Genomic DNA, 19,418 nt, shown 5'->3' with positions numbered 1-19,418 from the left:
ATTCCAGGGCAAGGACGCTGACCACGCCATCTGCAGAAGTCAGTTTTGCTGCCCAAGGGCGGTAACTTCAGGAGAGAGATTTCTGAGCCTTGTGAAGTCGAGCCTTGTGAAGTCCCACTTCATGCTTCAATAGCTTGCACATGAAAAAGCTCTCTCCTTTGACACTCAAGCTGTCCTTTTGCACTAGCTGAGCATGTGCACAATAAACACATCATGTGACCAACTTTTCTTTTGCAACCAGCTCTGCCCACCCTTTGGGAGGTCACATTACCTCCTTATTATAAGGAATTACATTCCATTTCTGATTATTCATATGGTGAGCTCCTTCCAAAATTGGACATTAGCACTTGAAAAGAATTCCTTGGAAACCAAAACATGCATATTAAATCATCCTTATCTATTTAATAAATCTTCCCATTAGAACCCCTCCCTCCATTGTTCAGTGGGGAGAGGGGCACTGGAGAGCACTGGAAGAGCTATCGAAGGACTTTGTGTTAAACACTTGGGCAAGTTAAAGAAATGCTCAAAAGGAGACGAGTTCTCTGCCTGACCCTAAGGCAGCCCATAATAGCATGCTTTCCTTTATTGTACAAGGCAAGTCCTTTGAGACTCCACTTCAGTTGGGCAGACGCCCCTGATGTGCGTCTAGCTGACTCAATACTGCCATCCTGTGGATGACTGGTCTCAAGCTTGCTCGCCGTGGGGACAGGGGCTGCACAATGATCTCATCTTTGGAATTGTTCTTAGCCTCCACTGGCTCCTCTCCTAAACAAAACTGTACTATCCCTGATTTCTTCTTTCAGTACTTCCAAACTCAAGACCCTTTCAGAGAACCAGACTGAGTAAATGAAAGGCTTTGGGGTTATGGAACGCTAAGGTCAGACGCCTTCCTACAAACCCATTAATGCTTTCAGCTTCCAAAGGAAGCATTTGGAAGATTTAAAAAAGTATTTCTGAAGGGTCAATGTTTAAATGAGTTTGGGCTTTCTGTGACCTCAAATTGAGGTTTTAAGTGGAACGAACAATTTATATGCAAATTTAGGAGTTCACCAAAAAAAGCCAGAGATTTATTCTGAAATTAATTGACCTGATGGAGAGCATAGAAGAAAGGAAATAATCACAGGAAAATGCCTCAGTCACTCCTCCCTGACACAGGTTTGAGCTGTCAGCTGGCGTGATGAGAAGGGGGGCTAGGCTTCCTGTCAAGTCACACCCCAACTGTGGAGGCTACAGTCAATCTCTTAAGATTTCTTTCATTGATGAAATCAATTTTTGCGGTTCATCCTCAATAACAGATTACATTTCCTATTGGCCATTGTGCAAACCGGGGAAATGCCACTGATGCCCCACACACATGTTCCTTGGAAAGTAACCTTCCTGGAAATCTTATATAAACCTGATTCCCAGGGAAATCCATATTCTTGTTAAAGATGCGCGCACACACACACACACACACACCCACACACACACACACACACAAATGAAATGGTAGTGCTAAATATGACTTTGCAAACATTTTGACATGTTCAGGCATCTATTAGTTTCTTGGTAATCCTGGATTTTGTGGGTTTCCCAGAGCTTTAGAACAGATATGAGATTATTAAAAAAAAAATGTTTTGAGTATTAATGACCTTCCTGAACCTAGTGGTTAATTCTCCCCATGTGTCTGTCTGTCCTTCCCCACTGAAGAGTTCCCGACCTATGGTTTTAACTGCGAGTTTGGCTGGGGCTCTCACAAGACCTTCTGCCACTGGGAACATGACAGCCACGCACAGCTCAAGTGGAGCGTGCTGACCAGCAAGACGGGCCCCATTCAGGACCATACAGGTAAGAGTGACACCATGCCTCCTTGCTAGGCACATCTTTGGTTACCAGGGAAGGTCCCTGACACCTGCAGCTTTGTGGGTGATAAGAAATGCTAGAAGCGTTCACTTCTGCTTCTGTTTTCTGGAACTCTCAAGATTCCTTTCTGTAATGGTGAGAGGCTTGGGGCAAGATAGGAATTCTGATTGAGTCTGGCCACTGACTGGCCTTCCTAAAAAAAACAGCTAATGGAGCAAGGATGGGAGAGCCATGTTTACTTTTACCAAGGTCAACTTTAGCCACATTCAGTGAACTCAAGCTCATTTTAGTTTTTCTGGACTTTTACTAAGGACGTTTTCAGTAGGGTTTCAGACATGGTTTAAACAAAAAACAAACAAACAAAACAGACATGGTAGCATGTGCCTGCAATCCTAGCCCTGAGAAGGGGCACACAGGAGGATCAGAAGTTCAAGGTCATCTTGGCTACATATTGCATTCCAGGCCAGCATGGGTTATGTGAGACCCTGCCTCAGAAAAGAAATAATACTGTCCAGTGGGCATTCTCTGTACACAAGCATGCCTCGTCGGCGATCTCTGCATCCCAGGCTCTGCTAACGCATGGCCAAGCACAGTGCATCCTGGTGCTTCTTCTCTGGTCCCTGAGGAAAAGGGAGAACAATTCAGGAGACTTCGCTCAACCTGGCCCATTTCCTCTAAGCTCCATACTCCAGCCCTCAACCATAGTTTCCTCTTATGAGGAAATGCTGGGAGAGGAATGATTCAGTGTGTTCCTTCCTGTCCTGTTTTTTTTGTTTTTTTGGTTTTTGGTTTTTTTTTTTTTTTATCTTTACCCCACATGTGGTTCTTATACAGAGCCAGCAGCATCCTGACAAACAAACATACACCTACTTCCACAGACACACTCTCTACACACACACACACACACACACACACACACACACACACACACACCACTCCTAAAATATAGTTAGTAGTGGCCCATCAAAAGAGTATTTGGGGGTGCTGAAGAACCCCTAAATTTTTGCATGCCAGCGCTGGGGGTGGCTGGCTTGTGGGCTGCCAGATGAGTAGAAGGTACCCCCCCCCCTCCCATTGTACTGTTCTCTTTTCCACAGTGAATATGAGCACAAAGTAAGCTGAGGGCCTCTTTCTGCCACGGCTACCTCCTTTCCTAATGAGAGTGACAAGGAAATTGGATAAAATTGGACTCCTTCAATTCCGAGACACTTTCCATTGAATCTTAAGACAAGCGGTTTTAGAAAACTTAAAATACTTTGACTGTAAGTGGCACTGTACACATAAATGGCATCAGATTAACTAAATGCAATTAGCCAAGATGAAGGCAGCAGTAGTGGGAAAATGGATGCAAAGTGAAGCGAAATGGCTCAGTAGGACCTGACATTCAAAGGGGGTGAAAAGCTGTGTTAGCCAGAGACAAAAGCTAAAAGGCTCACAGAAGTAGAGTGCTAATTGAGAAAATGAAGACACAGTTCCCGACCCAGAGCCTGATAAAATGTCTGAAAGGGAAACACCGGCACTTGGTGCGCTGGAGAATCACAAGAGGAGTCCATTTCTGGGATCCACAGCAGAGAAGGGATTCCTTCCGACTATGTGCCTCCTTTGTTCTCCCAGCCGCTCAGACTGACTGGCTGTGCCTTAACTAGAAAGAGCCTCCGCTGCACGAGAGATCATCTGGGAGAAGCAGGCATGCCTGGCATGGAAAAGACAGGAACTTGTTAGCGAGGAACCATCTAGATGAAAACAGCCCCCACCTGCTAGCGCTCACGTCCTTGGGCACTCCCAGGATATTCACTTCTCTTTCTCTTTTTTATGACAGGGACTCACTCATGCCAGAGCTGGCCTTAAATTCCCACTGTGTGGCTGATGATGACCTCGAACTTCTAATCCTCCTGCCTCTACCTTGGAGTGCTAGGGTTATAGGCATGTGCCACCACACCCAGGTTTATATGGTGCTAAGGAAGGAACCCAGGGCTTCGTGCATGCTAGACAACACTGTACAAACCGTCCTCAGCAGGAGGACCACAAGTTCAAGGCCAGCCCATGGTGAAACTCCTTCTCAAATCAATGATAATGATATTTGGAACCTTGCAAATTGAATGTTGAGGCATTTTAAAAATATTGCTACTTTGGTGACATTCCTAATTTTGAATTGTAAAGGAATCACACTGGGTTCTGTGCTCATGACTTTAGGAATGGATCTGTGTACCTCTTTATAAACAATTCCAGCTTCTTTGCCTTGTTCACTGAATGCTTGGTGGTGGTGGGGGGCATGCAATAAGGGTAAAAGAGAACCCAGTGAGGACTGGGGAAATGGTTCTGTCAGTAAAGTGCCTGTCATGCCAATATAAGGACCTGAGTTCAGATCTCCAGCACCCAGGCATGGCCTTGTGCACCTACAATCCCACTGTTGGAAGGAAGAGACTAGAGGGTCTTTGGGGCTAAAGGTCCCAAATCAGGGACTCTAGATTCACTGAGAGACCATCTTAAAACAAGGTGGGGAAGAGATTGAGGGATGCCCAGCATCCATTTTTGGCCTCCACACACACATGCATGCACCCATACACACACACACACACACACACACACACACACATACACAAAGACTCACCCATAATCATAGCCCAGGAGGTGAGAGGAATTTCTCTGAGAGATGGTGCCAGTGTGTAGTTGAGACAAAGGCTACATGCACAGCAGTTAGACTGGCGGCCGAAGTGTGGGCCCATACTCCTGTTTCCTCCCTTTGGTGTTGCCCACTACAGTCTTTTCCCAAAGGAGAACAGAACAGGTGTGCTTTTTCCCTGAGCATCGCAGTGGACCAACCTACTACTCGCTGAGCCAATGGCATTGTCACAAAGAGACACCCAGGTCTTGACATCTCGGCGGGATGATAGAAACCCAGGAGTACCAGAAACAGCAGGCACTCAGGGCACACTCCCCACAGGGGGAGAGAGTGATGCTCTGCAGTGTCTCATACACATCTGGAGCAGGGACCTATGTCCACTCTTCCTCATGGATCCACTCACTGACTTAATAAGAGCACCCGTGGGAGCTCACGTTGATTGCCCAGTAAGAGAAGGGAGCCGCCTACTGAGACACGTAGAGACTACTGAAATCAAGCATGAGGACATGCCCACGCATGCACAGTGAAAAGGTACCTCACAGGCCTGCAAGCCTGTGAGCCAGGGAAGGAAACACCCTACTGGCCTCTGAGGCCCAAGCATCACGTTACATCCCCAGTTACCTCAGGTGAGGTATGGGAGTTTGTGATTCCTATTCGGAGAGCGAAAAAGTAGCCCACAAGTTGTGTTTAGACCAAGTGGAGGCAAGAACAAACGTTCCCACTGGGGGTGATTAGAGCCAAGCCAACAGGCAGTCCTCATGGCGCCATGAGTGTGGCTGTTGCCAAATGGCGCGTTCAAAATGAGCGTCAGAAATGCAGGCTTGCTTCTCCTTGGGCCTGAAGCACAGCAGACAGAAGCAGGCTCTCAGGTGAGAACCAAACTCTTGGGCACAGCTGAGAAGTTCATAGACCAGTAACGTACACTAAAGGGAAAAGAAGAACATCTTTTTTTTAAAGATGCTCAGGGATTGGTGAAATGGCTCAGTGGAGGAGGGGGAGTGCGTGCTTTGTAAACACAAGGGTGTGAATTTAATCCCCAGAATCCATCTTTAAAATAAAATAAAACAGGTATGGCAGCATGGGCTTGTTGTCCTAGCACTAGGGACAGGTAGACAGGTTGAAGCTGGCCTTTCAACCTCTCCTATTCGTGGAGCTGTAAGTCGTTGACACCCAGTCTCAAAAAACAAAATGGTTAGCATCTGGAGAGTAATACCCAGGGTAGTCCCCTGGCTTTTACATGCACAGTATAGGTGCGCTGAAACGTTTTAAAGTCACTTTCTCCGAAGTCTGGAGACAGACTGTGCATAGTGTCTACCTTTGATAGTGTGAAGACAGATATAAGTTACAGCCTGGCTCCCTGTGATACCAGGATCCAGGTAAGCAGTACCCCCAACAGTCCACTCAACGCCTCTTAGAGCAAGGCCGCCAGTGCCCAGGGGTTACTAATAACTGCATCCGCTCTTCCCACTGACTGCTTGGTTCCTTGGTGCCCAGCCCAGGAGAATGTCTTTATGGGTAGGTAGTTCTTGACAGGAGAGAGAGAAAAGTGCTGTGGACTTGTCTGGTCTCCCTGACACAGAGTTTTGCCTCAGCAGGAGATGGCAACTTCATCTATTCCCAAGCTGATGAAAATCAGAAGGGCAAAGTGGCCCGTCTGGTGAGCCCCGTGGTCTACTCCCAGAGCTCTGCCCACTGCATGACCTTCTGGTATCACATGTCCGGCTCTCATGTCGGTACCCTGAGGGTCAAACTGCGCTACCAGAAGCCAGAGGAGTATGATCAGCTGGTCTGGATGGTGGTCGGGCACCAAGGAGACCACTGGAAAGAAGGACGTGTCTTGCTGCACAAATCTCTGAAACTGTATCAGGTACGAACCCTCCACAGAGGGAGGATTGGGGCTTTGGGACAGTGGGGTGTGGTGTGTGGAATGCTTCCCCACCCTGAACAGTTGCCTCTGTGACGTTTGTCTTGGTGACATGTCTCACTGTCTCTTAGATGACAGCAGGGCAAAGGAAAAAAATCTCCATTATAATTCATTCTGAGATGCCACAGATACCATGTCTTTCATTTAAATCTCTTCTTCCTTTATGAAAAATGAATGTGAGGAGAGATTTGAATCATCTCTGCCACTGATAGGGAAGAAAGAATGACTCTCCTGTGTCTATATGCAATCTTGTGAGTTTAACTCACGTGAAGTCTCATGAACTTGAGTCGAAGTTTTGACTGAGAGAGTGTTTGCAAATCTTGATGTGGAAGACAGGGCTTTAAAATACTGTGAAAACCATTTCATTTTTTCAGGTGATCTTTGAAGGTGAAATCGGGAAAGGAAACCTGGGTGGGATCGCTGTGGATGACATCAGTATTAACAACCACATTTCTCAGGAGGACTGTGCAAGTAAGGATCGGTTTGGGATGGCAATGAACGATGCCCTTTGCCCTGGCAGAATTATTATCATGTGGCAGTTTTGCTTTGTCATTTAAACCAGAAGCCAAATGCAGACAGGGTGTTAAGTGGGTCAGTTTATCTTCACTTACTTCCTCCTCCAACGTAGTCACTTAGAAAGTCTGATTGACACCTCCAGAATCCAAAGACTGCAGCTTAGAAGTCATATCTGGCATATGGAAACATTTTGATAGAGAATAGAACAGTCAGACATCTGGACATTCCCATATCTGAGTGTGGAAGCAAAGCCGTGGGCCTTCAAACATGTTGATAACAGAGAATTTAATTAAGATTACATTGTCAATGAGTCAGAGACACCATCATTTGCCTCTGTATTGTAAATAAGTAGATGCTTCTGGCTCTGCCACTAGCTGACGTGACTTGGCAGGTAATGGCGATTCAAAGATCTACCTAACAGAGTTGATCATGATGGCCTTGTGCTGTCCACAGATGAAAATTGGACTTAGAAAGCCAATTCATATTCCCCGGTTCTTGATCCATAATTACAAATAGCATCACTAATGACAATGTAATAGCACAGTAATTAGTCTTAAGCCCCATTTGCTACACTGAAACTTTTGTTATATATCATTACATAATAGGCTGTTAATTATAACAGAAGGAAATAAGCCTGCTGGGCAAATTGAAGACAAAGGAGGCCTGTTGGCTACAGTGGGTTTTTGGCCATTTCAACAACTTACAAGTCTTTTATTATGTAATACATCGACTGTGTGTAATCCTTAAAGGGGCAATAATTGGATACTATTTGTTGAAGAAAGTGAAAAAAAGAAAGACAGTGACTAATGGTCTGCTTCCTCGTTCTACATAAGGAAACCTCTTCAATGCCACCCTACCCAACAGACAATACGGCTTACTAGTTCAGCTGACGTTGTTTTTGCAAATTACTCATTTCTATGGCTACCTGGCAATTCAAATGTGTATTTCATATAGTTAACACAGTATGTGTAATAGTGTATTCCTCCCCCAAGTTGAGACTAAGAAGGGGATGTTCCAAGGATAGAAGAGCAAATTCCATGAACGAAAACAAAGCAATAAACTCAGTTCAGGCCAATAAGTTCTAACTGGCTGTGTGCTATATGCAAAGCGATGTGCCACGTGGTACAGTGAATTAGATGGACGCGTGTTTTGTGAGTTTTTTCTTTTAATGGCTTTTGCCTACTTAGGTAGACCAATAAAGAGTGGTCTGAAAGGGCTGGCTGAGACAGCAAGCTGAAGACCTGAGCTGGGATCCCTAGTACCCAGGCACAGATGTGTACTAACACATCTGTAATCTCAGCTTTGGGTAGGCAGAGATAGGTAGATCGCTGGAGCACATGGGCCAGCCAATCTACCTGAATCAGTGAACTCCAGGCTTGATGAAAGATCCCGTCTCCAAAACTTAGATGAAAAGAAATTGAGAAATGACACTTGATGTCAACCTCTGGTCTTCACATGCATATGTGTGTGATTATATAACTACTCACAAAATATATATTAATGAACCATCTAGTACTCATAGAGGCTATGAGTACTAACTACATATGAACCATTTATTTGAACAAATTTACTAAAGTGTTTATTATGTATTCTACAAGATTTTAAATTCAGGGATACAGCAGGGCACTCAGGACTGTACCCAATCCCGAGGCTCCACATTTTCCATAGAATTTTATTTTATTTATTTCTGATAAGGTACAGGAAGAAGTTTCCTGGCTCAAAGAAGCATTGGGCTATTTCCAAAGCCAGTTCAGTGCACAGTTCAGTAGGAGGCAGCTACTAGCATGCTACAGCCTCGTAGTGATGGGTCCATTCGCATTGGTGTTTCTCATCTTCATCAGCCTTCCACAGTCCACATGCCAAAACCCATCCCTCTGCCCTTCACAGCATCTTAACAGCATTTCTGAGTCCTGTAAAGGGACACTGCGCAATCTGAACTACTATGGAAGGCCAGCAGAGGGGCTGGAGGGTTTCCGTGCAGTTTGTGTGAATCATATCTGTTTTATTTTATTGGCGGTTTAAACATCTCTTTCCATTCTCTTTGCCTTGTCAGAACCAACAGACCTAGATAAAAAGAACACAGAAATTAAAATTGATGAAACAGGTAAATTCATCTTACTGCTCAGCCTCTATTTTAATTTCCTATGGTTTTTGTTGTTTGTAAATAAGCATCTCTGAAATCCTCATACACGAATGTATCCAGGCAGTTCACATAAAATGAGTCCCTGTGCCTGAGTGGGTGTGGATTGTCACAAAGTGCTGTATGTCCTTAGCTGCCTGGGGGACTTGGGAGGGACACTGTGAGGTGGCACTCTCAGGAGTAAGAATACCCAACCCCTCCCTGCCTGAGATTTTTTTCACTGAAACACAATCAAAAAATTATGGAGACTATGCATGTCATCATTTGAAGACAACAAATCCTTGTGTTTCCTCGCCTCCCAGGTGGAATCTTGAGGAGGGCAGAAACCTAGCTTCTCTGGGATCTGGTCCTGTTTCCTGTCACCCTACAGTCTGGGGGTGACAATGAGACTTATTTAGGGACTGCTTTACACACCAAGCAGTAAAGACCCATGTTCCACAGGGCACGCTTTCTCCCGTTTGACAAACATCAGGACTGAAACAAAAGTAGCCGAGCTCGTCAGGGGTAGCCTTGGGTGTTTGATCAACTGTAAAATGTGTGGTTTGGGTTAGCACTTCCGCAGTGCTCAGATGTAAGGCGCGGTATCAGGGCTAGGTCCTGGAAGCTTCCAAACCACCTGGCCAGCACTGCTCAGAGCTGGCAGGGACAGTGAGGCACCATTGTCATCTATTGCCTTTGGAAACGTGGTCCTACCATATTAACGGCCAGCACAGGCTGTCAGAAACAACAAACGCAGCCCTGCGATGTTGGAAATATTAGCACATTACCGAATCCACACAGCTGTAAACTTTATTAGAAGTTGTTTCAAAACAATCTTTCATCAAGGGAGAGAGTATTAATATGCCCCCAAGGCTTGTTTTCCCTTGTTTAGGGACTCCCATCTCATATTTTTAGTTCTCGCTGATTGGAATCTCAGTTGATCAGAGCACCATTAAGTAAACACCACACAAGCTGCCCATTAGCATTTCAGGCCTGCTCCTAGCACCAGGTAATTAGGCTCAAAGCTCCCATGCTAATAACGTCTCATGTTCCACTCTACAGCAAACACATCCCTAGTGACTCCTTTGCAGAGCAGCGTGACCATCTCCAGCAACACTGCCAGGGTAGTGAAGACGCTATTAAATGTCCTCTCTTTGGCACAGCAACAGACACTGTTTCTTAATCGGTGCCACAGCCCTTTCTGCATGATAGGAGTAGGCATTAGTTTATTCAGGAAAAAAATGTCTCTCTTGCAGTATTACTAGATAGTTTGGGGTTTAAGGGTGTTCATGGCTTTCTGTGTAAAAACCCACAGGGACACTAGGAACAGCATCCGGGCCTGCCTGGGAGGTCAGGTAGGATACAGGAGAATGTTTAGATCCACCCACCGAACATAGTAGACAACTGTGTGGCCAAGATTTGACAACACTTCATGCCTACTCACCGAAGGCTGGGGATGTAGCTCAACTGCTGGAATGCTTACCCAGCATGCACTAAGCTTTGGGCTTAATCACATATGTATTAGGCATAGTGGTGCGTGTCTACTATCCCAACACCAAGGAAGTGGAGGCAGGAGGATTGGCAAAGCAAGGTCATCTTCTGCTATATGTCAAGCTCAAGGCCAGCCTGGGCTTTCGAAGACCCTGACTCATCATAACTAACCCTCTGGATGAGAACTATAAACATATCTGTCACTCTAGAGTGATATCAACTAGGTTGTGACCTCAGTGTCCACCTCCAAACCCCAGCACCCTCATCTCCCATCTCGCCACTCCTCCGGCACTGGAGCGTGAAATGGCTCATAGGTCCCTCCCCTTTTTCCTGGTCTTCTGTCTACTTACATGTGGCCTCTCAGCACTCATGAGTCCATCTTGTCTCCTTCCTTAGGGAGCACCCCAGGATATGAAGGGGAAGATGATAGCGACAAGAACATCTCCAGGAAGCCAGGCAACGTGCTTAAGACCCTGGACCCCATCCTCATCACCATCATCGCCATGAGTGCCCTGGGGGTACTCCTGGGTGCCGTCTGTGGAGTTGTTCTGTATTGTGCCTGTTGGCACAATGGGATGTCGGAAAGAAACCTGTCTGCCCTGGAGAACTATAACTTTGAACTTGTGGATGGCGTGAAGTTGAAAAAAGACAAACTGAACCCACAGAGCAATTACTCAGAGGCATGAAGGCGCGGAGCTGGAGGGAGAACCGGAGGACTGAGGTGGGAGGACAGTGGAGGTGCGGGGACTCTGTTGCTCTGCTCTCACTGTAAGCTGGGAAGGGCGTCTGTGACGCCACGCCAGGCTTTTCTCAGGAGCTTCAATGAGTGTCACCTACAGACGCAAGCAGGTGACTGGTAACAACCGGAATCATGTACAGCCCGCTTTCTTGGTTTCGTTTGGATAATCAGAAGCCAGTTAAGACCAAGTGTGACTGACTTCATGGTTCATCCACTTTGTCCCCTTTTTCCTCTCTCTCCTTACCCTGTGATGGATTCTTCTCGGAAACTGCAAAATCCAAGATGCTGGCACCAGGTGTTGTTCAGTGGGCCCTTTTGATGGATATGTGACCTGTAGCCCAGTGCCCAGAGCATATCAGCATAACCATGTTTCAGGGGATGCCAACATCCACCTTTGCATCGCTACCCACAGCGAGCACAAGGGGGGGAAAAGAATTAGACTATTTTGTCTGCAAAGTACTGTGGCCTCAGTCAGTACCCATATTGCGTGTCAGCTCTGTTTAACAAGCAATACCGACAGATTTTCTTGATGTTTTACAGTGTTGTACCGAATCTCGTGTTTGTGACCTCCATTCAGAATACCATACCATGCAGCCACCAAACTGCTGGCACCCAGGTGTCCCGCTGATGACCACCACAAGTCTTCGGCACTGGCTAGTCTTCGTCCTCTCAAGTGCCTTTTTGTTTGTACTGGTTCCTTGTGTCCCGTGGATGACCCACTCTGTTTCTGGTGAAAACCCTTCTCTTCAATCAGACCTGGTGGCCCACTGACTAAGAAGAAAGTATATTTTAGTGTGCTACGCCGACCCCGGGAAGGCAAGGGCTCTGAAGACCTGGCAACGTGGCTTACTCATTCTGCTTTTTTCTGAAGTTCAATGTCATGTCTCTTGACCCTTTGTATAAAGCTGCAACGTTCTCTCTCACTGTTCTTTCCAATGGAATGTATTTTCAGATGTAAACTCTTGGCTTTTTCTCTCCTCCCTCCATCCTTTCTTCCTCTCTTAGAATCGAAGCATTTGCCACTGTCCAGAATGAACCTTGCAGCTTTAACCTGCTGGCGATGGCGAACAATTTTACTAGACTTTATGTTTTAAGATGATTAAGTAAGGGGAATTCCTAACTTTGTCCCCCAAAGTCTAACTTTGGGTTTCTTGTTAACTGGTTAAAGTGACAGTATCTTTTTTCCTGCAGCCATGTGCCCATCCATTCTGATTAGATTGATATTTGACAGGAATATTTTCGCCTCACGGAAGTCTTAAGTTGAAAGAGAAAAGAATACAAACTGGCTTCCAGATGAGACCCACAGGAAACACTGAATAAAATCCCCGAGTCTAAAAGGACACGACAATTTTACATCCAAATATACAAAATGACCTGAGAACCTTCCAGTCTTGTTATTGGGTCCGAGAAGGGGAGTGAAAAGAGCATCTCATTTAAGAAATAAACAATAAACCTGATGTCTGAGGCAAAGCTATTTTAAGACCAGGCAGAAGGGGTGCATAAAATCAAAACAACAGCCATTCAGCAGAAACCCTGAAAAAAAAATAAATTTTAATGAATGCTTTTAGAAACTTCCAATGGCTCATAAAGAGAAAAGGCCTACCTTAGAGCTGGCAAGGCGTACCCCTCCACAGCACAAAGAGGTAGATATCTTAACCAAAAGCAGCTTCCAGCTGGTGGACTCTGTCTTGCTGAGCTGTATGTAAGAACTCTGGACTCAACCTTTCGCGTGTGGCTACAGGTCTCAGTTATGTTTCTTGGAGATCATGTTTGCTTCCTGGACGAAGGGTCCATTCACCTTGGTTTAATGGGATTGCGAATGTCTTTTTTCCAGGAAAGTATTGATCACTTTAAAAAAAAAATGAAAAAGACTATGTTTCCATTCCCAGGGGCATCTAGTCACTTGTTACAATCATACTGGGAGGAAAGCATTAAGTGAGAGTTTGTTTCTAAGGCAACAGACTCGACCCCTGTCCTCAGCCAAGGAAAAATGATACTGCAACTTTAAATTTTAAAGTACCTTGCACTGATAAATATATTTAAAAGTTATATGTTTATAAAGTTATTAATTTGTAAAGGCAGTGTTACAAAATGTTCAGTTTATATTGTTTTAGATTGTTTCGTAATTTTTAAAGGTGTAAAATAACATATTTTTTCTTTATTGAAATCTATAAGACTTTCTGTAGTAAGATGTCTCATTTTCTGGTATATTATTGCTTCATGTTTTGTACCCTCATAAAATTTTGTGCAAATTTTTTTTACAGAAATTTTTATTTTCTATGATGATATGTATGACACTTGTAAATTGTTGTTTCAAAATGAACAGCGAAGCCTTAACTTGAAATGACATTTGTATTCTCTGAGTAGCATAAAAAAACCACCTAGAATGAACTGTAACTTAAGCTCCAAACTACACATTCCAAAGAAGCAGTTGAATTAAACATTTTCATAGAAATCCCAAACCTGATGGCTGTTATTCCATTAGCTCTGTTCTTTTTAAAGATGTTGGGGGTCAGCCCAGTGTCCAGTACCTTCCAGGATTGAAGTTATCTTTTCAAAATAATCTCATAGTGGGAGAGAGCAAGCAGACCCCTCCTTCCAAGAGCAAGAATCTGAAACCAGGTCTTTGGGGGTGAGCAAGGCAGGATTGGCCTCTAAGTGGACATTTTTTCCACCCAAATTATATTGGTTTGTACATCCACGTGGTGAAGTTGGTTTTATGATACTAGCAGATTACTGTTGGTGACTCTTGCTTCTGTAGGAAACAGATAAATTTACATACCGATTATATACTAAATTTAGGGAAAGGGGAAAACTGGGTATATATAGTGTTACAACTGTCTGTTTAGTAAGCCTTGGGGAAATGCCCATTTCTCTGGGGACCAAAATAATAGAAAAAAAAAATGACTGACACACACACACACACCCAAGAAAGGACAAAAAAAAGTGTTGAGCCAAAACACATTAAATAGGTCCTTTAAAAAGCTTGTCACAACAGAGCTGGCAGCACCTACCCCCCACTCTGCAGGAAAGGGGTCACTTCTCTTCCTACCTCCAGTAGTAGAAAAGCTCAGTCCAGAGAGCACTGGAACATGGGGTCTCACCACTGCTACTGCTGCTGCTGCTCTGGGCAGAGAGTCAAGTTTCTCCACTTCCTGCTTTCCTGGATCCTGAAACCATCTCCTAGGACTTATCCAAGAGTACAGAAAACTTCCTACTGTGTGTGTTTTTAGGTCTTTGCCTAGGAAGGAGTATAAAACCATACTCATTTTACTAAGGTTAAATTCTACTTACATCCAGGGACAGTTCCAGAAAACACGATGCGTGCAAGCAAGCTGTTTATCAGAATACATCTAGATATAGTTTATTTATTTTACTTTTTTTGTTTGGTTGCTTGGGCTTTTTTGTTCTGTTTCGTTTGTGAGGTAGGGGCTCATGTAGTCCAGGCTAGCCTCACACTCACTATGTAGCCTTGAACTTCTGATCCTCCTGCCTCTACCTCTGGGGTGATAAGAGGTGTATGCCAAATTTATACGGGGCTAACAATGGAACACAGGACTCCATGCATGCTAGACAAGCACTCTGCCAACTGAGTCGAAGCCCCAGCCCCCTAGACATAGTTTCAGAGCCACGCAAGGACCATAGGCTTACCGTCCCTATGCCCTCTGAGGCTTTCAACGTGGCAGCTTCTCACTTCTTTCTTCTCCCTGGTTGATAGTTTAGCTAAGCATTTCTTTTTGTTTAATCTGATAAATCATTGTCTAATACTTCCCAAATCTATGGATTAAAATGTCACGAGGATTGAAACATTTAATCTAAACATGAAAATGATTTACTGTCCTGTTTCCTGTGTGTCCCGATAACTTTCCTGCCGCTGGGACTGAACACACTATCTGTGCAAATCAAAGACGTTGTCTAATGTTTCCATTCTGTGCTTCAGCTTTGTGGTTCATTAAAAAGCAGTTCTGCCAAGAATTAGCTTTTGTTTCTCCTAAACTATATGTCCTAAGGAATCTCAAGCAAGTCAGCAACTGAGAACTCTGAATGGAAGCGCCCTCAAAAGGAGTCAAACTTGGCGTCAAGAGGCATGTCTGCCCAGGAGGCTTTCTCTCCACCCAGTAACACATATGAGAACATGGAACCAACCGCCCCAAGAGAGGATCTGCTCCTGCACGGAAGGAATGAGACAGGTTCCTTTTTATTGAGAACACTAGGCGTTTTTACTGTTTAAGGCAAGGTCTCACAGCTCCCTGACTGGCTCTGAACTGGCTATGTAACCAAGGATGATAATGAACATCTAATCTTCCTCTACATTCCCAGTGGTCCAAGCCCCAGCCCTAGCAGTGTCCGTTTCTATAGCAACATTATAATATCAAGTTTTAACGGTCTCCTTATTTCCTCTTACAAATGAGAACCCCAAGGTTCAGAGAGGTCACAGGGTACATGCAGATGCATTGGGTCTTACTTTCCTCCATGACTCCTATTGCTTCCTCTCAGGGCACTGTCTGCCAGAGCCTTCACAAATGGCCCTGTTACTAACAGCTTGTGTGGGAGATGAGAGCTGCCACTTAGATTTTTATGTTTAGTGGCAGATGATAATTAGGCATATTTTGGAGACATGATGTGATATTTGAATACACATTACGTTGTGTAATGATCCAGTCAGGGTGTTCACAAGATGTTTGGTGACCTGCGCCCACCCATGTTACTCCGTCACCCCATTGAGCCATTTGTCTTGGCATTTCAACTTCTGGTCACTTCTAAACCTTCAAAACTAAGGGATGGCATTCCCGCAGGGTTTGTAAACACTCCAAACTGAGCACAAAGCAGCCAAGAAAATCAGTGCACTCAAAACCTCACTCAGAGCTGAGCATGGTGCCTCATAGCTGTAATCCCAGCGCTTGAGAGCGGAGTCCAGATCAGTCCTCAGCTATACAGTGAGTTCAAGGCCAGGCTGGGCTACAGAAGACCCTTCCTAAATGAATAAATAAAACAAGCAAATGAAATCTGAGCTCTGCGGCCATTTTGCCACCATAACCTGTGAGGAGCCTAAATGTGGTGATTTCAAGGGAAAGAGTATGTATGCTGCTGGCTTAAAGATTTTGAAGCAATACAGACGTGTAACAAATCCAGGCACTCTTCAGAGCTCATCCAGTGAGGCGAGGACACCGAGTTTGGAAGAGTCGGTTCCTCCACTCCAGGTAGCTTTTAGGTCATAAGCAGCAACTGAATTCTAAAGATGTTAAAACTCTAAATGGTAAAATTAGACGGTCTCTTAATGTTTCCTTCATGATTTCTAATTTCATTGTATAAGGTCTTTCTTACAAGTAGATAAGGTTATATCAGGTCATAGAGTTTTATGGTCAAATAGGAGTGCCCCAAAATTGTTTTTTGTTTTTTGTTTTTTCCATGGAAAGAGGGTGTCTAGCCAGGACTGGTGGCACACACTTATAGTCCCAGGAAGGGGGAGGTGGAGGTAAGAGGATCAGGACTTCAAGGTCATCCTTGGCTACCAACAAGCTCAAGGTCAACCTGGGATATAGGAGACTGTGTTTCAAAAACCCAAAATAAGGTCTCATCTCCACATGGTAGCGAAATGGTACCGGGAATGATGGGAAAAGCAGCCGGTACCTCATTTCCTCTGGGTTGGGAACAAACACACACTGCCTTCTGGCAGCTTCAACAAGAAAAAGAATTGCCAGGACAGACAGCGGCTTCCCCTCTCCTTAGGCCCCTTCCAGTGCCTTGGCATCTCACCTCCTCATTTGGACCAGAGCCAACACACTCCTTTTCCTGAGGTCTCGTCACCGCATCAGAGGTGTGAGGCGAAAGGCTGCTAGTCGTGATGTGATCCTGCTGGGAAACCACCCATCCCCTGTGAGGCCTCAGGGCTCCGGTTCTACCAACCCTGGAAGCTTCTCATTGTTGACTAAATTATGTCTTAATGACACAGGCATAATTTATATGAAGGGGACTCGGTCACTCTCCTCAGATCTCTTGGAATTCTGCCATAACATAACTCAAACTCTCTGGCTAAAAGGAACTTACTTTTAGGGTCTTAAATATAACTTTCCTTTATCCAATTCTCAATTTTATCTATATTTAAACTGGGCTGGGGCTGTACTTTAGTTCACACATTGTTTCTCAAGCACCCATGAAGCCCCCAACTCAATCCTGAGAAGTGAAAAATAAAGATGTCACGGGACACCCCTGTAATCCCCACACTCAAGATGTAAAAATTGGAGATCAGAAGCTCAAGGTCACCTCAGCAACATGGTGAGCTCAAACCCAACCTGGAGTAAATGAGAGGCCCCTGTCTCAAAATCTTTGGGGAGGCTTGATCTCCTTACATCAGCTCAGAGGTGGGGGTTTGAGATGTAGCTGAATCAGGAAGGCTATGATCCCATGAATGGATACATCTGTTTTTGAATTTAGAGCCTAACGGGTTAGTGGGAAGTAGTTAGAAGACATGTCACTGAGGCTGTGTCATTGAAGGCTACATTTTGCCCCTTGGTCCCTTTCCTTCTTATTCCTGGTCACTACAAGGGGATCAGCTCAGTTCTGCCATATGTTCCCTGCTCTGATGTTCTGCCTAGCTACAGACTCACAGTAATGGCACCAAAAGACCGTAAGCTTGATACCATGAGTCAAAACAAGTATTTGGTCCTTATAAGTCGATTGTCTCAGGTATATTGCCAGAGCAACAGAAAGCTGACTGATGCAGCTGTGAGGTCTGAAACTATTTGAGTGTCAATAAGTTAGAGAAGCACACAGCTGCCACCCTGTGATGGTCACACCAAGCAGCATGCAAATGTTATATGACATTACTGTCATACGATGTCTATAATGTGTGTATAAAACACAAATGAATTCCATCTTATACTTTGGTTTCATCTTCAAGATATCTGTTCATCAGATCGTTTCACTAATAAATACCTGATATGATCATCTTAAAAGAAGGAGAGTTCTGATGTGGCCCAGGGCTTCGGAGGTTTCTAACCACAGTAACTTTGCCCCATTGCTGTGACCTGAGGAAGCACAGGACATCATAGCAGGAGCATGTGGCAGTAGAGCTCTGTCCACGTCAAGGTAGCCGGTGAAATCAGGGTCCCCATATCCTCTTCCAGAACAAGCCCTCTGGAACTTTAAAAAGAGCCCAGTTAGTGAAGAGCTTGCTGTGCAAGACGGAGGACCTGAGTTCAAGTCCTGGAACATATGGGAAAAGCTGTGTGTGGTTGTGTGTACTTGTAATTCCTGCATTGGGAAGGTAGAGACAGGAAGGTCCCTGGTACTTCATGGCCAACTAGCCTCATCTGCAAGTTCTAGGCCAATGAGAGACTATGTCTCAAAAACCCAAAGTAGATGCTGTCTACAGAACAACAGCTTCGCTGGTTTCTGGACTCCACATGCATATATGCATGAATGTGTGTGAGGGAAGGGACACACACACACACACACACACACACACACACACACACACACAGAGTGGGGGGTAGACCCTCCCTGACTACATCATACCCACAGTTACATGCATCAAAAGGAGAGCTTCGTTCTTCACGTAGAGAGGTAGGAAGCTACTGAGACAACCGTTGGGATGGAAGGAGGAGGGTGCCATGGGACTCTCTCAGTCTCGGGAGCTAATTTAAGCTCAATTTCTCCTACCCCAGAAATGTGCTACATCTCACCATTAGAGGGGAGACCTTGGTGAGGTCACACTTTCCCATTTATTCCTAGAATAGTGGAATTCCCAAATGCCACCTGTAAATGTGACTACCCAGAATACTGAATACATTTTTCAACATGCATGTACACACACACACACACACACACACACACACACACACACACACACACCACTTCAGAAGGTGACTATATCACTATGTTCTAGACCTATGACAAGTTAATAGTAGATGGTGCCTGAAAACCGACCTCTAACGTTGTCCTCTGTCATGCTGTCCCCACTTTCCCATTTGTTGTGACTGGTGTGGCTATGCAGTCAGAGCTGAGCATAGTACAGTGCTGAGAAAGCTGTATGCTTAGACAGGAATACAGGAACCCCAACACTGCGGAGCAGCCAGCGGGTTGGAGCTACCACTGGAATGGAGCCCCCAAACCATACTGCTCATGTTCAAATAATTAGCCAGGAAAAAGGTCAACTTCTGTG

The 19,418-nt window shown here is 44.9% G+C and overlaps 1 protein-coding gene across 2 annotated transcripts in view; it reads left to right on the top strand.

The window, feature by feature from the left end:
* Nrp1 (neuropilin 1) overlaps window positions 1-13,716 on the top strand; it is a 153,931-nt gene extending 140,215 nt beyond the window's left edge. For both annotated transcript variants that reach the window (XM_059263782.1, XM_059263780.1), the window contains exons 13-17: window positions 1,690-1,827; window positions 6,061-6,332; window positions 6,764-6,860; window positions 8,959-9,009; window positions 10,912-13,716. In XM_059263782.1, coding sequence (XP_059119765.1) covers window positions 1,690-1,827; window positions 6,061-6,332; window positions 6,764-6,860; window positions 8,959-9,009; window positions 10,912-11,201 — 848 coding nt within the window. In that variant the 3' untranslated portion in view covers window positions 11,202-13,716. The remainder of the gene's footprint in view (window positions 1-1,689; window positions 1,828-6,060; window positions 6,333-6,763; window positions 6,861-8,958; window positions 9,010-10,911) is intronic.
* The last annotated feature ends 5,702 nt before the right edge of the window (window positions 13,717-19,418 follow it).

Source organism: Peromyscus eremicus, chromosome 5 (assembly GCF_949786415.1).
Source record: "Peromyscus eremicus chromosome 5, PerEre_H2_v1, whole genome shotgun sequence".
NCBI classification, from domain to species: Eukaryota; Metazoa; Chordata; class Mammalia; order Rodentia; family Cricetidae; genus Peromyscus; species Peromyscus eremicus.
The sequence above is the reverse complement of the archived record's forward strand: the minus strand, read 5'-3'. Positions and strand labels throughout refer to the sequence as shown.